The sequence below is a fragment of the Electrona antarctica genome, assembly GCF_951216825.1.
Source record: "Electrona antarctica genome assembly, contig: scaffold_226, whole genome shotgun sequence".
Lineage (NCBI taxonomy): Eukaryota > Metazoa > Chordata > Actinopteri > Myctophiformes > Myctophidae > Electrona > Electrona antarctica.
Genome location: NW_027638663.1, coordinates 77,188 through 94,765, shown reverse-complemented (window position 1 = coordinate 94,765; position 17,578 = coordinate 77,188). Strand labels below are relative to the sequence as shown.

The 17,578-nt window shown below is 43.3% G+C and overlaps 1 protein-coding gene across 1 annotated transcript; it reads right to left on the bottom strand.

The window, feature by feature from the left end:
* Nucleotides 1–5,294: 5,294 nt before the first annotated feature.
* Nucleotides 5,295–17,373, bottom strand: gata5 (GATA binding protein 5). Its single transcript, XM_079530764.1, has 7 exons — nt 17,236–17,373; nt 15,635–16,449; nt 12,536–12,705; nt 9,524–9,652; nt 8,368–8,452; nt 7,781–7,902; nt 5,295–6,909 (listed from the first exon to the last, which is right to left on the bottom strand). Exons 2-7 carry the CDS (start codon nt 16,254–16,256, stop codon nt 6,790–6,792), a joined length of 1,248 nt encoding a protein of 415 aa, XP_079386890.1. The 5' UTR covers nt 16,257–16,449; nt 17,236–17,373; the 3' UTR covers nt 5,295–6,789.
* Between the last annotated feature and the right edge of the window lie 205 nt (nt 17,374–17,578).

The window sequence follows — 17,578 nt, the reverse complement described above, 5'->3', positions numbered from 1 at the left end:
GGATGGTGATCCACCTGAACTGAAGCCGCACCCACAGCTGTAGTTGTATGATAAAGGGGGAGGGGTTAGGGGAGGGGCTGATGGTGTTATGTCACTATATTACTGTTTATTTCATTGGCCCGTTTGACTGTCAAGGGTTCAGCCTCCAGGAAGAAACCCTAAATACAAAGTTAATACACCATTGCACATAAAAACGACTCCAGGGTGTCTAATGAAGTACTGTCACCTCATAGACACATGAAAAACTGGACAAATACAAAAATTGTGTCACTCCATCTTTAACAGAACAAAACTATAGGTTCCTCAAACACTGCACGGTCCTACATTTAGTTTAATATTCTTTAAAAACATTCCCAAAAAAGGTGGATTTTTTTTTCTCATGAATTTCAAACAAAATTAAATTACGTTTTCAGTTAATTTCATGAAGAGATCAAAGAGAAATCCAAGAAATTCCATAAATTAGAAAGCAAATGTTTCAGAAGTATAGGCCTATAGTGAAAATAGCCGATCTACAAGTTCACAACGCAGGGCGAAACCACCGAACTAGAGATAAATATCAATGTTTTTTGTCCTAGATGAAAACATTATATAATGGCTTTTTATGTCCTAAAACAAATTCTGTCCTTTGATTTGACCCTATAGTCAAAGAGCTAATGAAAACAAGGAGTTGATTTGACCCTATAGTCAAAGAGCTAATGAAAACAAGGAGTTGATTTGACCCTATAGTCAAAGAGCTAATGAAAACAAGGAGTTGATTTGACCCTATAGTCAAAGAGCTAATGAAAACAAGGAGTTGATTTGACCCTATAGTCAAAGAGCTAATGAAAACAAGGAGTTGATTTGACCCTATAGTCAAAGAGCTAATGAAAACAAGGAGTTGATTTGACCCTATAGTCAAAGAGCTAATGAAAACAAGGAGTTGATTTGACCCTATAGTCAAAGAGCTAATGAAAACAAGGAGTTGATTTGACCCTATAGTCAAAGAGCTAATGAAAACAACAAGGAGTTGATTTGACCCTATAGTCAAAGAGCTAATGAAAACAAGGAGTTGATTTGACCCTATAGTCAAAGAGCTAATGAAAACAAGGATTTGATTTGACCCTATAGTCAAAGAGCTAATGAAAACAACAAGGAGTTGATTTGACCCTATAGTCAAAGAGCTAATGAAAACAAGGAGTTGATTTGACCCTATAGTCAAAGAGCTAATGAAAACAAGGAGTTGATTTGACCCTATAGTCAAAGAGCTAATGAAAACAAGGAGTTGATTTGACCCTATAGTCAAAGAGCTAATGAAAACAAGGAGTTGATTTGCCCCTATAGTCAAAGAGCTAATGAAAACAAGGAGTTGATTTGACCCTATAGTCAAAGAGCTAATGAAAACAAGGAGTTGATTTGACCCTATAGTCAAAGAGCCAATGAATGTTGTGGACTTTTGAACAAGAAAGTGGATTAGTCTGCAAGAGTTTTGCGAAAAGCAAGAAAGTGAACCTGGTGAGAAACAATGTCTCTGAGTCTGCCTGCGGTGTCCTCACTGACCCAGCCAAGGTGGGAGTTTGGTGGGAGAGATGGGCAAAAGGAGTGGAGGTGATTACATGCAACACAGCTGGGACTTGATCATTGAACGCTGACCAGTAAAGTAGTACAAGGCAGTAGTAAGCCTACAAGACTGACCAGTATATAGAGCGTTGCAGTCCCACTGGTGGCTCACCAGCCATGAACCACTCTAGAGCGTTGCAGTCCCCCTGGTGGCTCACCAGCCATGAACCACTATAGAGCGTTGCAGTCCCCCTGGTGGCTCACCAGCCATGAACCACTCTAGAGCGTTGCAGTCCCCCTGGTGGCTCACCAGCCATGAACCACTATAGAGCGTTGCAGTCCCACTGGTGGCTCACCAGCCATGAACCACTATAGAGCGTTGCAGTCCCCCTGGTGGCTCACCAGCCATGAACCACTATAGAGCGTTGCAGTCCCCCTGGTGGCTCACCAGCCATGAACCACTATAGAGCGTTGCAGTCCCCCTGGTGGCTCACCAGCCATGAACCACTATAGAGCGTTGCAGTCCCCCTGGTGGCTCACCAGCCATGAACCACTATAGAGCGTTGCAGTCCCCCTGGTGGCTCACCAGCCATGAACCACTATAGAGCGTTGCAGTCCCCCTGGTGGCTCAACAGCCATGAACCACTATAGAGCGTTGCAGTCCCCCTGGTGGCTCACCAGCCATGAACCACTATAGAGCGTTGCAGTCCCCCTGGTGGCTCACCAGCCATGAACCACTATAGAGCGTTGCAGTCCCCCTGGTGGCTCACCAGCCATGAACCACTATAGAGCGTTGCAGTCCCCCTGGTGGCTCACCAGCCATGAACCACTCTAGAGCGTTGCAGTCCCCCTGGTGGCTCACCGGCCATGAACCACTATAGAGCGTTGCAGTCCCCCTGGTGGCTCACCAGCCATGAACCACTATAGAGCGTTGCAGTCCCCCTGGTGGCTCACCAGCCATGAACCACTATAGAGCGTTGCAGTCCCGCCCCCTCGAGAGACCCGGAAAATAATTCCCCGTTCATTTTCCTCATAGACTTTTCAAAGTTGGCTTTGTCCGCCGCGGACAAACTCTTGTCGTGACAAATCATGACAGTAAACACAATGTTTTGGGCCAAACAAAGAATTAGAAAGAAGAAAAAAAACGGCAGGTTACAACACTTTTTTTGTTGTTTTTATTCTTTGTAATTATTTTTGTTTGGTCCAAAATATTGTGTTTGTTGTCATGATTTGTCACGACTCGAGTTGGCTTTGTACGACGCTTAAAAGGTATTTAAATATAAACTTTTTGAAATGTCTATGAGGAAAATGCTTTGGGAATTATTTCCTGGGCCTGGCGTCGTCATGAAAGGGGACTGCGACACTCTATAGGCGCGGTTGGACCAAATAACTGCAACGTCACACCGTTGGGCGCAATTTGGCCCAATTAGGCCTGTTTATCTCTCTCTTCATGTCATGTCGCCTGTTGTCACTTTTAGATTTTAGGAACACAGAGATGCCTCTAAAATGATCGTTGCAAGATGTAGGACCACCCCCCCAGAAAACTCACAAACATAGAGCTCTGTAAAGTAAACCCCCGACGAAGGTATACAGCTGGTGGTGTGAGATAACAGCCCCCCCCCCACCCCCCCACCCCTCCACCAGTCACACTCCAGAGGTTTTCCACTGTGTTAAGGAGTCCTGATTGAATGTAAATGTGACTTGAAGGGCTCCTCCTGATTGAATCTATGGAGAGGAGGAGCTGTGTTTAGCACTTAGAACAACCTGCCCTGATATGATGCCATGGCAATAAATAACATCATGGCAATAAATAGTTTTCTGCCAGAGTATAGTGAATATCTTGTATTTTCTCAAACATAACTTATGGCGGAAAAGAGGAATATCCCGATTTGGCCGTGGCAGCCAAGCCCCCATGTAATTCTTGCCTTTCCAAAACGTACGTAGTCAGTAGTTGAGTACATTAGCCTATGTCATGAAAAAATCTAAAAAAATCTACTTACTGTGACTGAAGTTAGAATGATTAATTCGAGAATATACACACAGACGTACAAGTACGTGCATACGTATACAATTCCGCTTGCCATAAACTTAAAGGTATATTCAGTGATTTCACTTAATTAAAATATCACTTTTCATTTTCTTTTTTTGTGATAATCCTCCCTACTATAGAGTGTGCTGACCATATAATTAGTTCCTCCCTGTCCCCAGTGAACCGCATGGGGGTAAATAAAAACCCTATAGTTTCGGCTTTGGTAGTGGGTGAGAAAGCCTTCCTCCAATCAGAATCGAGCGAGGGCGGGCCTTGGTGCGCGTGCTGTTGGACTGTCGCGTGTCGTCCCCCCCACACACGTAGAGCGCGTTTTTTTTTCTTCCAAATCACCCAAATCACTGAATGCTCCTTTAAGTGAGTACAGAGGAGTACTTCATGGCAAATGATGCCGTAGAGCAGGGGTTCTCAACCTGGGGGTCGCGACCCCGTCGCCAAATTATTTTTGGGGCATCCCCAGATTATTATTGTTTCGTTTTTTGCAACTGAATGGCTGGTAAATGGAAAATAAACATGCATAAACTTTCCAGTGTCCATGCAGGAGCGCTCTCTCTCTCTCTCTCTCTCTCTCTCTCTCTCTCTCTCTCTCTCTCTCCCCCAGCAGACAGATAAGACGGCACCAACAACTTGGCCAACAGTCATAAAGCAGAGCGTTGTTGTTGGTACGGCGGAGCCTGTATGTCGCCATGGGAGCAGTAAAGCACACACACACACACACACACACACACACACACACACCTGACCGGCCCACCCGTGCCAGCCGCGGGCGGGTGGGTGTCCTGGTGGACCCGCGGCCACCATAAAGCAGAGTTGGAACCTAACCTTTGGTCGACGCGGTGCCTCATGAGGTTGAGCAACGACCGGCGAGAGGAGAGGTCACACCCACCTCATGCACGCATACACACAGAAAAACAAACACACGCATGGCTTACAGGCACACGCACGCACGCACGCATAAATCACACCTCCCACACCTCCCAGCTTGTGGCACGTTTCTCAGGTTCGCAGGTTCATGTGCAGTATTAAGATACATCCACTGCTACACCAACAATGCACACAATATAATGCACTTTTCATGATTGTTGTATTGTTGTTTGTGACACATATGTTGATAAAACCAGATCGAGGGCCAGAGTGTATGAGAGATTGATGCATTCTAAGGGTTTGACAGAACATACTGCAATTGAGCCAAACTTATATGATATGCTTGTCCCATTCCTGTTTGTACAGTAAATAGCAGACAGGATGTGCCAAACAGTTGGAAATAAGCTAATATCCACACATTGAAGACATGTAATCAGTTGATCTGCTGAAGTTACCTCCACATTGAAGACATGTAATCAGTTGATCTGCTGAAGCTACCTCCACATTGAAGACATGTAATCAGTTGATCTGCTGAAGTTACCTCCACATTAAAGACATGTAATCATATAATAAGCTAATATCCACACATTGAAGACATGTAATCAGTTGATCTGCTGAAGTTACCTCCACAAGACCTGAGGCGACACAAGGGCTTTGATTTCTGTATGACAGTATTGAAGATTAATTTGCGAAATCAAGAATGTTTGAATGTCATGAATCAGTTTATTAACCTGAACAGATTTCAAAAGAGCATAGCAAAACAAAAGAAGAGGCTAAGTTTGCTCATCCATTCAACCAAGAAACTTATTACAATTCCCTTATGCATCACAAACATACAGGCAATAAAATTAGATTAACATAATATTTAGAATAATTACAAATTCTTCTTTTCTTTGTCTTCAATCTTTTTTTGGAGAAAAGGTCATTGCACTTTCTCCAAAGTTAAAACGGAATATGGAATACATCTGTGATGATCTTGTGACGTGTAATCGTGACCTCTGAAACCCTTTCTGCCAGAGGACTGTGAAATGAAACATACTGAACATAAATCTATGTTTATTACAGCATAGCTTTAAAAAAACCCACTGGTTCTCAACTCTGGAAATAACCCAAAGCTATAGTTTTCTATTCACCTGATTTACCAGGTCAAAATTAATCTAATGTTTACTGAGGCTTCGCGGGACCACAGTTGAGAAGAGGGGAAGAGGGGAAGAGGGGAAGAGTGGTCTGTAGGTTTTAACTGGCTGTTTTGTAGGTTTTAACTGGCTGGCTTTACTGATCATGATGACTTTAACTGTCGTTATCTCAACATAAATACTGTGTCTATAAAGGTTAATCATCTACGCGTCTGTAATGAGTCGTGTTCAGCGGTCATAAAACGGATCTTTTCTGTGGGTTTTCTAGCACTCCGTCATGGCGATAACATCACGGTCAATTGCTGATTGTCTTTCATGAAAGCAAAGAGAGGATAACTTCGCTGGAGATGTCTATATACGAATGCTGACGATGACAACATAAACAACGATAAAAAAATTAAAATAACTTCAATTATCACCCATAAAGAGCATTGTCTACTGTATCGCCTCCACACAATTCCACTTGATTGCTTTCACCTTTTGGTCCATCCGTCATATAATAGGTAGTTCTCGTCAAACAGTCTTTGTTGTCCCAGGCAGCTCGGCTTGCTTTGAGCGAGCCGTCTCCTGGTACGTGGAGAGCAGGGCGTCCACCTTTTAGCATGTGCCCTTCGCCCCCTTTACCCTGTCAGTGAGCTGTCAGTGTGCAGTCAGTGGTCAACAGGACCATATACAACACACAGTCAAATGTTCATATACGACCGACCGACTGCAGGCCAAATACCCTGTTGTCCTTCCTTGTTATGGTTTGGTCCAGGCCAGCTTCATGTGCTTCAGTTAAAACGTATGTTCTGCGCATTGTTGGAGCTCAACAACTTATATCACTCCCCTCTCGCCGAGAGGAGTTGGGGTTCTAGCGGTGAGTTGCCCAAAGTGTTCACAACAGCCATACAGATCTAACCGTCATATAAGTCCTTCTATTTACATCATGTCCTTCTATTTACATCATGCTCACGTCCTGCTGCATTACGCCTCGATACCAGCCGTATCTGCATGGAAAACGTTTCCGGAAATCCCTGGAATAGTAACGCTCCGTCGCTGCACGGTGTCGGAACCTCTAAAATGGCTGTCACTTGTGTGTACACCTTTACAGTGCAGTTGGTATAGTGTACAGGCATGGTGGTGTTTCTAGGCTGTATGGCGGAGAGCAGAGGTCCATGCAGGCTGCAGGGGGTTGTGGAAGGAAGGAAGGAAGGAAGGACGTCCTCACGCTTGAGACAGAGCACACCAGGAGTTCTGTGCAGCGATGGAGGTCGGGGTGAAGGGATAGTCCTCGTACTTAATGTCCACGTGTCCTGATCCAGTGCTGTCCAACTGGGAGGACGTCTGAGGGACAGAGAGAGGGACCAACGTCAAACACGCATATGAAGGAACCAAGCTTTTAACCCACTATATTCATTTACATATTATAGAACATTGACTTAACTGCCCGAACCCTATAGTGTCCCTATTTTGGTGCAAACATTTGGTAAAAATGGTTAAAAAAAACAGATCTACAAGCTCATGCACATCTACAAGATCTCCAAATGCACCGCTGGCTTGTAGACCAGTTATTAACCTATATCAAGTATAATAGGGTTTATATTTACATACAGTACATTAGGATTAGGGATGTCCCGACCTTTTTCGCTTCCGATCCGATCCCGATACCTCAATTTCTGTGTTAGCCGATACCGAATACCGATACCAGTGTCATGATCTCATGTTGTGTTTATAGCTATCTAGCTATATATCTCGTGTTGTGTTTATAGCAGACTCCTCACTCAAATGTGCACTTGCAGTTTGGGCAACTCCAAAGCAAACTCCACATGCCCCAACATTTTATTTACCTGCCATAGTGTCAACCCCTTACCCCTGTGTCGGATCAATGGTTAGACTGGCATATTCACCGATATGACCCGATATGACAAATAAGGGCCGATCCGATAATTTTCCCGATACCGATACAGTATCGGGACATCTCTAATTAGGATGTAAGGATACAGTATGCACACAGAATACACTTCATTTCCATTATATCCACACAAAATGTTTTGTCACTAAAACAATTCCATCTCCAAAAATACTAAAAACATTTACCCTGAAGTGAAATAAATGTTTGGTTGCAACGAGTTTAAATGCCACTCGTCTTGAACTGCCAAATGGACGGAAAACATGACATTCTTGATCTGATTGATTGACGGGTGTTTTTATTTACCTGAGTGACGGAGGTGACCGTCTGGCCGGCGTAGGGGGAGGGAGCCATGCTGGGCTCGCTCTTAATGGTGGAGGCGTGTTCTGATACCGACCGAGACCCCGGGGAGCTGGAGGTGGAGCCACCTGGTGGAGGGAGGGATGGATGGGGAGATAAATAGTACGTGAAAAAAATGCATTGTTAAGTTTTGTTGTTCTTTTATCATATCTATCAATGTGTGCAACTATACACACACACGAGACATATAGACATCTTATAACGATTTAGTTTAATGTCCACACAAAGGAAATGGCATACAAGGACATAAATGGTTCAAGTGCAGCAAAGTGCAGCACACTTAGACACACAAACACGCACGCACGCACGCACGCACGCACGCACGCACGCACGCACGCACGCACGCACGCACGCACGCACGCACGCACGCACGCACGCACGCACGCACGCACGTACACACATGCACAAACACACACACACACACACACACACACACACACACACACACACACACACACACACACACACACACACACACACACACACACACACACACAGCAGTGTGTATATCTCCCTATCTATTTTCCCCGCACCTGTGGAGGTTTTGTTTTTGGGCATCTTGGGTTTGCGTTTCCTGGTCTGAATGCTCTCTTTCTTCATGGCCAGGGGCCTCGCCACCTGCGTGGAGGAGAGGAACACACATTAGCTCCGCGATAACATACAGTACATATAACGCATTTATACCTGAGAACACATTCTACAATATGTCTTCTTCTAAATCATGACAGTTTTCTGGTCATGATTTCTCAAACATTTTCATGTCAAGGACCCCCAGAAATATCTGTAATTGGCCGCTGACCCCCATCTGAAAATATGTTGTTCCAGGGACAAAGCAAAGCAAAGCAAAGTTACTATATTTACCCTGCAGGGTAACTGGACTAAGCATCAGATACTTGTTTACAGCCACCAGGGTAACTGGACTAAGCATCAGATACTTGTTTGCAGCCACCCCAGAAGCAAAAAACGTTCGCTCAAATCAAAGATTTGCGCCACAAAATAGCAGATCTACAAGCTCGTAGCGCGGCACTCGGGAGCTTGTAGATCTGCTATTTTCCAATAGCTAAATGCTTAGAACCCCAACAGGGTGTTCCCCCGTCCTGAGTGGGTTAGCAGAGGCACCACACCGTGTCATGTCAACCCGGCCATGCAGCCCAACCTCCTCCCTCTCCCATCCTCCCACAACACTGGCTCTGATAACAATGACCCTGATGCCCTTGGAGGGATTCTTATTTTATTTTAATGCTTGGAAAATAACGAGCTGCCCACTTACTGTAAGTAAGTCTCCCAAGGTCCCCCCTCCCCCTCCTCCTCCCCTACCCCTACCCCCCCCCCCCCCCCCCCCTCACATAGAGGCTACAGTTACGTGAGAAAACACAGTTCAGAAGAGCAATAATTATTATGCTCCATGTCTTTTACATTTTGAGGCATTTAACCTCCCAAAGAGTGGTCCCCGGCCTAGGGGACCCCTATAGGGGGTAGGGGTCTAACAATATAGTAACTGCATCGAAAAATCTTTTAATTTCAAGAACCGAAGTATATTGAAATGAAAACAGAGACATTGACTATGTTATATCTTATTGTTTTGCAACGCAAATAATCAATTGTATCAATACTACATTTCTGTCAATCAATCAATCAATCAATCAATCAATCAATCAATCAATCAATCAATCAATCAGTGCAACGTACCCCGTGTAGTTTCATGTAGAGTCCACATGCGTTGCAGACGGGCTCCCCCTCTGCGTTGCGGCGCCACAGTGTGGTGGTGCTGGTATGACAGTTGGTGCAACAGAGGCCGGCGCGGCGAGACGTGGTCTGCTGCAGGTGAGCACACATCACATCCTGTTACATCACATCCTGTTACACAGTGTTGTTCACACAGCGAGCAAAACAATAACAACAATAATAATAATAATAATAATAATAATAATAATAATAATAATAATAATAATAATAATAATAATAATAATAATAATAATAATAATAATAATAGGATATAATTGTTATTATTTTAATAAGGCATCTCTAAATGGTAAATGGTAAATGGTGCATTTATATAGCGCCTTTATCCAAGGCACTTTACAGAGATTGTGCATTACATTCACCCATTCACACACACATACATACACCGATGGCAGCGGAAACCATGCAAGGCACCAACTAGCACATCGGGAGCAATTAGGGGTTCAGTGTCTTGCTCAAGGACACTTCGACAGTAACTCTGCGGGAGCCCGGGTTCGAACTGGCAACCTTACGGTTACCATCCAGGCACTCTACCCCTGAGCCACCGCCGCCCCTAAACATATACAGTATGAGAGAATTAGCCAATTTGAAGGGACAGACAGTAGGCTGACAGGAAACGGGAGAGAGATGGGGGAAGACATGCAGTAAAGGCCGTGTCGGGCTCGGGAGTCGAACCCGCGGCACACTGCGACTGGATTACCAGTCGGGTGCCCAGACGGTTACGCCACCGCCTGGGCAGAATTAGCCAGCTTAATGTCTTCAATTTATTTTATTATTATTGTGTATTTATTTATTTTCAAAATGTGCTACATTTTCCCACATTAGAAAAACAAAGCGCCACTTCTTGCACCACTTGGATACAGTAGCCTAAGACTTTGAGTCAGGGGGTTTCCCCCCCCCCCCCCCCCCCCACACGGCTCCTTCCCCCCCGCACGGCACAGGGTCTTGTCTAAAAACAATTACAATTTACAATTTACAATTTACAATTTACAATTGTAAATTAAAATAATAAAAAAAAACGGCCAGGCAGTCCAAGGCCAAGGTCGCAGAAGGACAAATACAAACAGAGGGAAAGAGAGAAGTGCCCTATATTCGTTGCTGTCAGGAGGAAACCTCATAACTACATTTTTGATAGTAAAATACGCATTGGACAAAACCACTTAACTCCATTGGACCCCTCAAAATGTCTGCTAAAACAGCTAACTCCACCACCTCTCTCCTTCTCATGCTAGTCATTGACAATATCTAAAGTCACAACACCAACTTTGATGAGGCAGTATTGCATCGTTTAAAAAATATAAGGTTTTCTTAATTTCCTTAAAAAAAAAATTTTTTTAATTTCCTGAAAAATGAACATTTCGGAGTTATGAGGTTTTCCTCCGGACAGCAACGCTATGCTCGTTGGTGGGGGAACAGATAGGGAGACGCACACAGCTGCTCTCCATGGGAACCGCTGCAGCCGTGAGGAGGCCTTGACATGCCGAGGCCGGCAGGGCAGACCTCCCTTTCCTCTCTACTTAGACCTGAGTCAGGGCAGACCTCCCTTTCCTCTCTACTTAGACCTGAGTCAGGGCAGACCTCCCTTTCCTCTCTACTTAGACCTGAGTCAGGTCTGACGTCCACATTTAGAAAATGGCTTCTAAATCATGACAGTTTTCTGAAATACCTCATGTTTCCATATCAGTGGTTCTCAATATTTCATGTCAAGGACCCCAGAAATTGTATGTAATATGATGACCCCCATCTGAAAATATGTTGTTCCAGGGACCCCCCCCCCCCCCCCCCCCCCCCCCCAGAACGTATCGTGGCACCGAGTACCACGATACGAGCTTGTAGATCTGCTATTTTTTCAATAGCAGATCTACATAATGCTTTAAAACACAAAGGGGTTCCCGTCAAGAATGCAATGGGTTAATACATAAGACTGGCACACTCTACACTCTTTCTTTTATCAATCATTTTTTAAGAGCCTGCTCAGGGACTACAGATGAAATTTAGCTTTGGCTAACTCTTTGGCTAACCATATTTCAAAACATTTCAAAAAAATAAATAACATAATATAATACTACTACTACTACTACTACTACTATACTACTACTATACTACTACTACTACTACTACTACTACTACTACTACTAATAATAATAATATAACTACATTTATAATACATTTTTGGACCTGTACCCCTATAGTACCTGTACCCCTTTTGGTGTTTTAAGCATTATACACAATAGCAGATCTACAAGCTCATATATAGCGCCATATGATTGCAGAGCTGATGGAACAGTAAATCTGCTATTTTTTAAAACAATTGTGAAAATGTGGCACAAATGATTGAATATATATTCTTTCAGAGCGTTTTTTTTAAACTCAAACTCCATTTTCAGATGAAGGCCAAAAATAGCCTACAGATAACCTTGACATGAAAAGAGTTGAGCACCACTGACAGAAACATATATTTAGGTTTTTCATAAAAACTGTTATAGGATTTAGAGAAGCCATTCTTTGCTAGAATGCATGGGCCTGCAGGTCAATCAACATGCTAATCTTATGGCGTTTCTGTGGTTTTTAAACTCAAATGGTCCCTGGAACATCATATTTTCAGATGGAGGCCTCAAATAGCCTATACAGATAACCGGGGATAATTGGGGGGTCATTGACATGACCTGCACTGACTGAAGCATATATATCGTTTTATTTTTTTTAGAAGCCATTGTTTTATAGAATGGGCTGGGGTTAACCTATTTTGGGTTGGGAACCCCTTTTGGTGTTTTAAACATTATGTTATAATTTAGCTATTGAAAAATAGCAGATCTACAAGCTCGTAGCGCTACGAGCTTGTAGGTCTGCTATTTTTGAAAAATCGTGAAAACGTTTATTTCAGAAAACTGGAGGATTTAGAAGATTTTTTTTAAATTTTGAGGTCAGGCCTGGGGTTAACCAACATGCTTGTCTTACCAGGCGTTTCGATGGTTTGACGAGCGGTCGGTTGATGCCGTTCACCTTGTGGTACAGGCCACAGGCGTTGCACAGATAGTGACCCGTCCCGTCTCTGCGCCACAACGGCGTGTCGAAGGAGCCACAGTTCACACACTCACGACCCTCGCCAGGAAACTCCTCCATCAGCTCTGCAATCACATGAATATAACATTATACCATCAATCACATGGAGAATATAACAGCCTAATAGACCTTATCCCATTCATAAATAAAAAGTCTTCTGAAATAATATATATATATATAAATAATATAAGATTTGTGCCACATTTTCATGATTTTTCAAAAATAGCTAAATAATGCTTAGTTAAAACACCAAAACGGGTTCCCACCCAAAATGGGTTAAAGAAAATAATAATAATAATAATAATAATAATAATAATAATAATAATAATAATAATAATAATAATAATAATAATAATAATAATAATAATAATAATAGACTTATGTGACTTATCCCTTATTATCCCTAAACATATTTGCCATTTTTTTACTATTTTGAAAAACATTTTAAAATGAATCCACATCGAGACATTTTAAAATGTTTTTTAAATAGTAAAAAAATGGCAAGTTTGTTTAGGGATAAGGGTTAACGGGTGGCGTAAGATATAGCCCTTAAGTCTATGATATAATATTGGCGTAAAATGACATTAATCTCCCATCACTAATTTACATTGTTTTTTTCATCAACTGATGAGTGGATTGAGTGCAGGTCGCGTGTCGTTGGCGCTTTTTGGAGTTCGTTCCAGGGGAAGAATTTACCCCCCCCCCCCCCCCCCCCCCCCCCTCCTCACACGGCCACATGCACATCCCACATCCTCTGATGAGCAGAGATCAAAACCATGGGCCCGTATCGGATGAATCAATATACGGATAGGCTGCCTCCCAGTCCCGGCATGGTGCACGGAGGAATCCGACTGAGTGAGTGAGGCGGGGGTCGGGTGGAGGATCTGAGGGGTCGGGTGTATGATATGAGGGGTCGGCTGGATGCATCGTGCATGGCGGAGGGGAGAGAGAGAGGGTCGCAGCCCGGGTGGAATGTCAATGGGGCTCTTATCTTATCAGCCTCAGTGATCCAGGGGTCCCCGCATCCATCACAACATCTGACACGCGACGGACTCCGAACATTAATTGCCCCAAATTCCTAATCCTTCCATTAAGGCACAGAGACAGCGTGTGGGCATATTGATAGGCCTCTATATTACAACAATACCTTTCTGATTTATACTAGAAATGTTACACAAATCATAATGGATTCGCGATAAGCAACGTAGCCTAATACGAATTTCACCCCCGTTTTTCTTTTTCCCCCCCAAAGTGTCAATAAATCTAAGCAACAATTAGGCCTAAATGTGACCCATATATATCAGGCAGACAAACAGACAGCTAGGGTGGATAAAATACAGAAACAATTCAATCAGCCTCATTTGTCACCACGAGGTGTGAAATATAGCCCATTAACTGGGGTCAAATCAACAACCTCGAGCATGCGTCAGTCGGCCGAACCGTCTGCGTGAAAAGCTTGATCAATTATAGTCCTATATATATATATATATATATATATATATATATATATATATATATATATATATATATATATATATATATATATATATATATATATATCCGCGGCAATTATGTCCTATTAAAATAATATAGGTTTGTTTTTCTAGCACGTTCAGAAGTCAACTTCACATTTAAGAAACATTCATTTCAACGTCCTTATACAACGGGAGCAAACATACTCCATTTCAAAGCATGTGATCTCTATTCTCTGCAGTCTGATCAAGGTGCACATCATTCAAAGTGAGTCAAAGGGCCTGACAGTGTTGTTCTTTCATGTGTATTGAACTCTCCGTCGCCACCAGAACATGGACTGTTACCCTTTAGCTGTGATTAAATTAGCTTTCTAATTGATTGGGTTTAGCGAGCCTCATCTCTTCTCCTTCTAAAAGAATGTGTATTGTCTAAATCCCATGTTGTCAGATTGTTTTACGTGTGATTAAATCATGATTGAACCTTTGGAACAACACAGAGCATTGTGTTAGTCCTCTCAAGGACCAATAAATGACTTAGGAGGCAGCAACAGCAATACGTCTCTAAATGTTTTGATGAATTGAACAAGGTGGACCCTCTTGTAAACAAGTGTAATGCTTTATGGTGTCGTCCACTCATAGTTAACAGTCTTTGTATTGAGTTTGTGCTTGAAATGTACCGTAATTCTGCAAACTGTTAATACATACTTCAATCAATCAATCAAAGTATAGGCTATAGTTCCCATAATAGGCCTAAACGAATTCAGTATATAGGCTAGGCCTAAATAAAAAGCATATTAAAATAATTGATATATATACCATTAACTAATATTATCATATTATTCCCAAAGCCATAAATCACCATCCAGAAGACGATCAGGCTATTATGGCTAAAATTAGCTACTATTATTTTTTCAATTAAATGCAAAATTATACATTTTTCAAGTAATACAAAGCTCAATGCTATATTCACGGCCTTGACCATAACATATTGCAACCAAGTTACTGACATTCTGAAAACGCATGCCTCTGTTCTTTGGCTTTATAGAAGTGTATATTTGTACGTCTCTAAATGTTTTGATGAATTGAACATTTATGATGAATTCCTGTTCTGTCTATAGAAGTGTCTATTTGTACGTCTCTAAATGTTTTGATGATTTGAACATGGTGGACCCTATTGGAAACAAGTGTAATGCTTAATTGGGTCGTCCACTCACAGTTAACAGCCTTTGTATTGAGTTTGTGCTTGAAATGTACTGTAATTCTGCAAACTGTTAATAAATTCTTCAATCAATCAATCAAAAAAACAAGGTGGACCCTCGTGTAAACAAGTGTAATGCTTTATGGTGTCGTCCACTCACAGTTAACAGTTTTTGTATTGAGTTGTGCTTGAAATGTACTGTAATTCTGCAAACTGTTAATACATACTTCAATCAATCAATAAATCAATCAATGGTTTGTCTGGTGTGTGTTTCGGTGTTCTAAAAATTAAAATAAAAAGCCAAGCCATGAAGGCCAAACATACCCAGAGTGGAGAATCTCCCGGACAGGCCCCCGGCTGACTGCCGCCCTTGCAGGCTGATCATGCCGCCCTCGAAGTGTCCCGGCGCCCAGGAGGCCGCCGCCATCTCCACGGGGCTCATGTAATACGGGCTCGGGTAGGACCCGGCGGAGGCGACTCCTCCGACGGCCACGGAGCGCACGGCGTGCAGCGCGCTGCCGTAGGGCTCCGCGGCGGCCCTGCTGCCGCCTCCGTTACCGCCGAGCACCAGCCCCGGGTTCTGGGAGGAGGAGACGGAGGAGTAGGAGTCCCGGCCGGTGTTGCTGCTGACGGGCGGGCTGTGCGAGTAGGAGAAGCCCGGCGGAGGGTGAGGGCTGCTGGGGGCGAACGAGACCGTTGTGTCCGTGGCGGCCTGGTGGTGGGGCCAGCCGCCGAGCCCGTGGTGGTGGTGGTGGCCGTGGTGGGAGTGGGTCTGGTGGGCATGGTGGGGCGACACCACGTCGCACGTCTGCAGGTAGGGCAGCGTGGAGAGCATGGGGGGCACGCGGGTCGTGGGCACGTAGACCGGGGAGCTGGCCGAGCCGGGGTGCATGTAGTTCCCGGTGTCGTGCGCGTGGTACGGGGACTGGTTGGCGGAGAGATACATGTTGGATGATATGAACTTGTATGCGGGACTTTTTTTGGAAACCGCAAAAAGAAAAGTGCTGGGTAATTTTTCGGAGAATGTCACTCCAATATATCCACCCTTCAATGTTCCAGAGAAGAAAGGTTTTTTCGTTGGTCACGTCAAAGAAAAATGGGGGAAAAGAGGAAAAGAAAAGCAAATCGAGATTCCTGACCTGTGGAAATAAAAGAATAAGATCAGATAAACACATTAGAACCATCATTATTAAAATATGGAGCTCCAGAAACACAGTGAAAATATAACAGGCTATTCGTTCACTTGCTCATGGCATGTTTTGTCACAAAGTATTTTTTGTATCTACTAAAAATTAAATAAATACATATAATTAAATGTGTTGATAAGGCACATATATAGGCCTATAGTTATAAATAATATGCAGCGCATGCATGCTGCAGATAGCCCATATTATTTCATGGATGAGAGAAGAGAGAGAGAGAGAGAGAGAGAGAGAGAGAGAGAGAGAGAGAGAGAGAGAGGGCCCTGCACGGGAAAAGAGAGAACACAAATAAAACATAGTTTCAAGACCGATCATCAATATCACAAGATATGTTTCATCATCATCTGTATCACCGTGATTGACATTAAATGGATTAAAATGACACTAATGATTGCCTGATATCTGTCCGTATAGATATAGAGCGAACTATCGGCGACCCCATGGTGATATCCGCCACTTAATATGTCCTCCGCATATCATTAAATCATAACTATATAGCCTACAGCAGGAACCACATCAAACAACACAATAGATATAGCCAAGCCCTCCCTTCCATTATCCATATCTCACATGCTTATATTTCTATCAATAGGGCGAGCGACGCAAATCACATAAAACGTTGATAATAACCCGCCGCGGCGGCGCAGCATGCAGGCATTAGGCAGGGCAGGGATATACAGTTCCCGTTCCATTCCAAGGGCTCTCGTTGTATTATTATCTCACCAGATAAGGACGGTCGGGGTGATAAAAGAACTCCTTATAGCCTTTACAGAACTGAGTGGAATAACAGTGCAGGGAAAAGTGTGTTCACTCCAGCCTGGATAGTGTAAGCCTTTTAGAGACCCGGCCAGCAGCAGAAAGATACAGCCGCGGAGCTCCGGTCCTCAGTCAGAAGAAACTTTAAAGATATCCGAAAATAGTTTTCAAAAGATGAAGATGACCACAGAAAAAACAAATAATGTTCTGCATGCGTTTGTAGTCCTTGTGATTCGGCTCTCTCTCTCTCTCTCTTCCTCTCCTTACTATCTGAAGATAGCTAGTGTCGCTGATAATTAGCTGATATAAC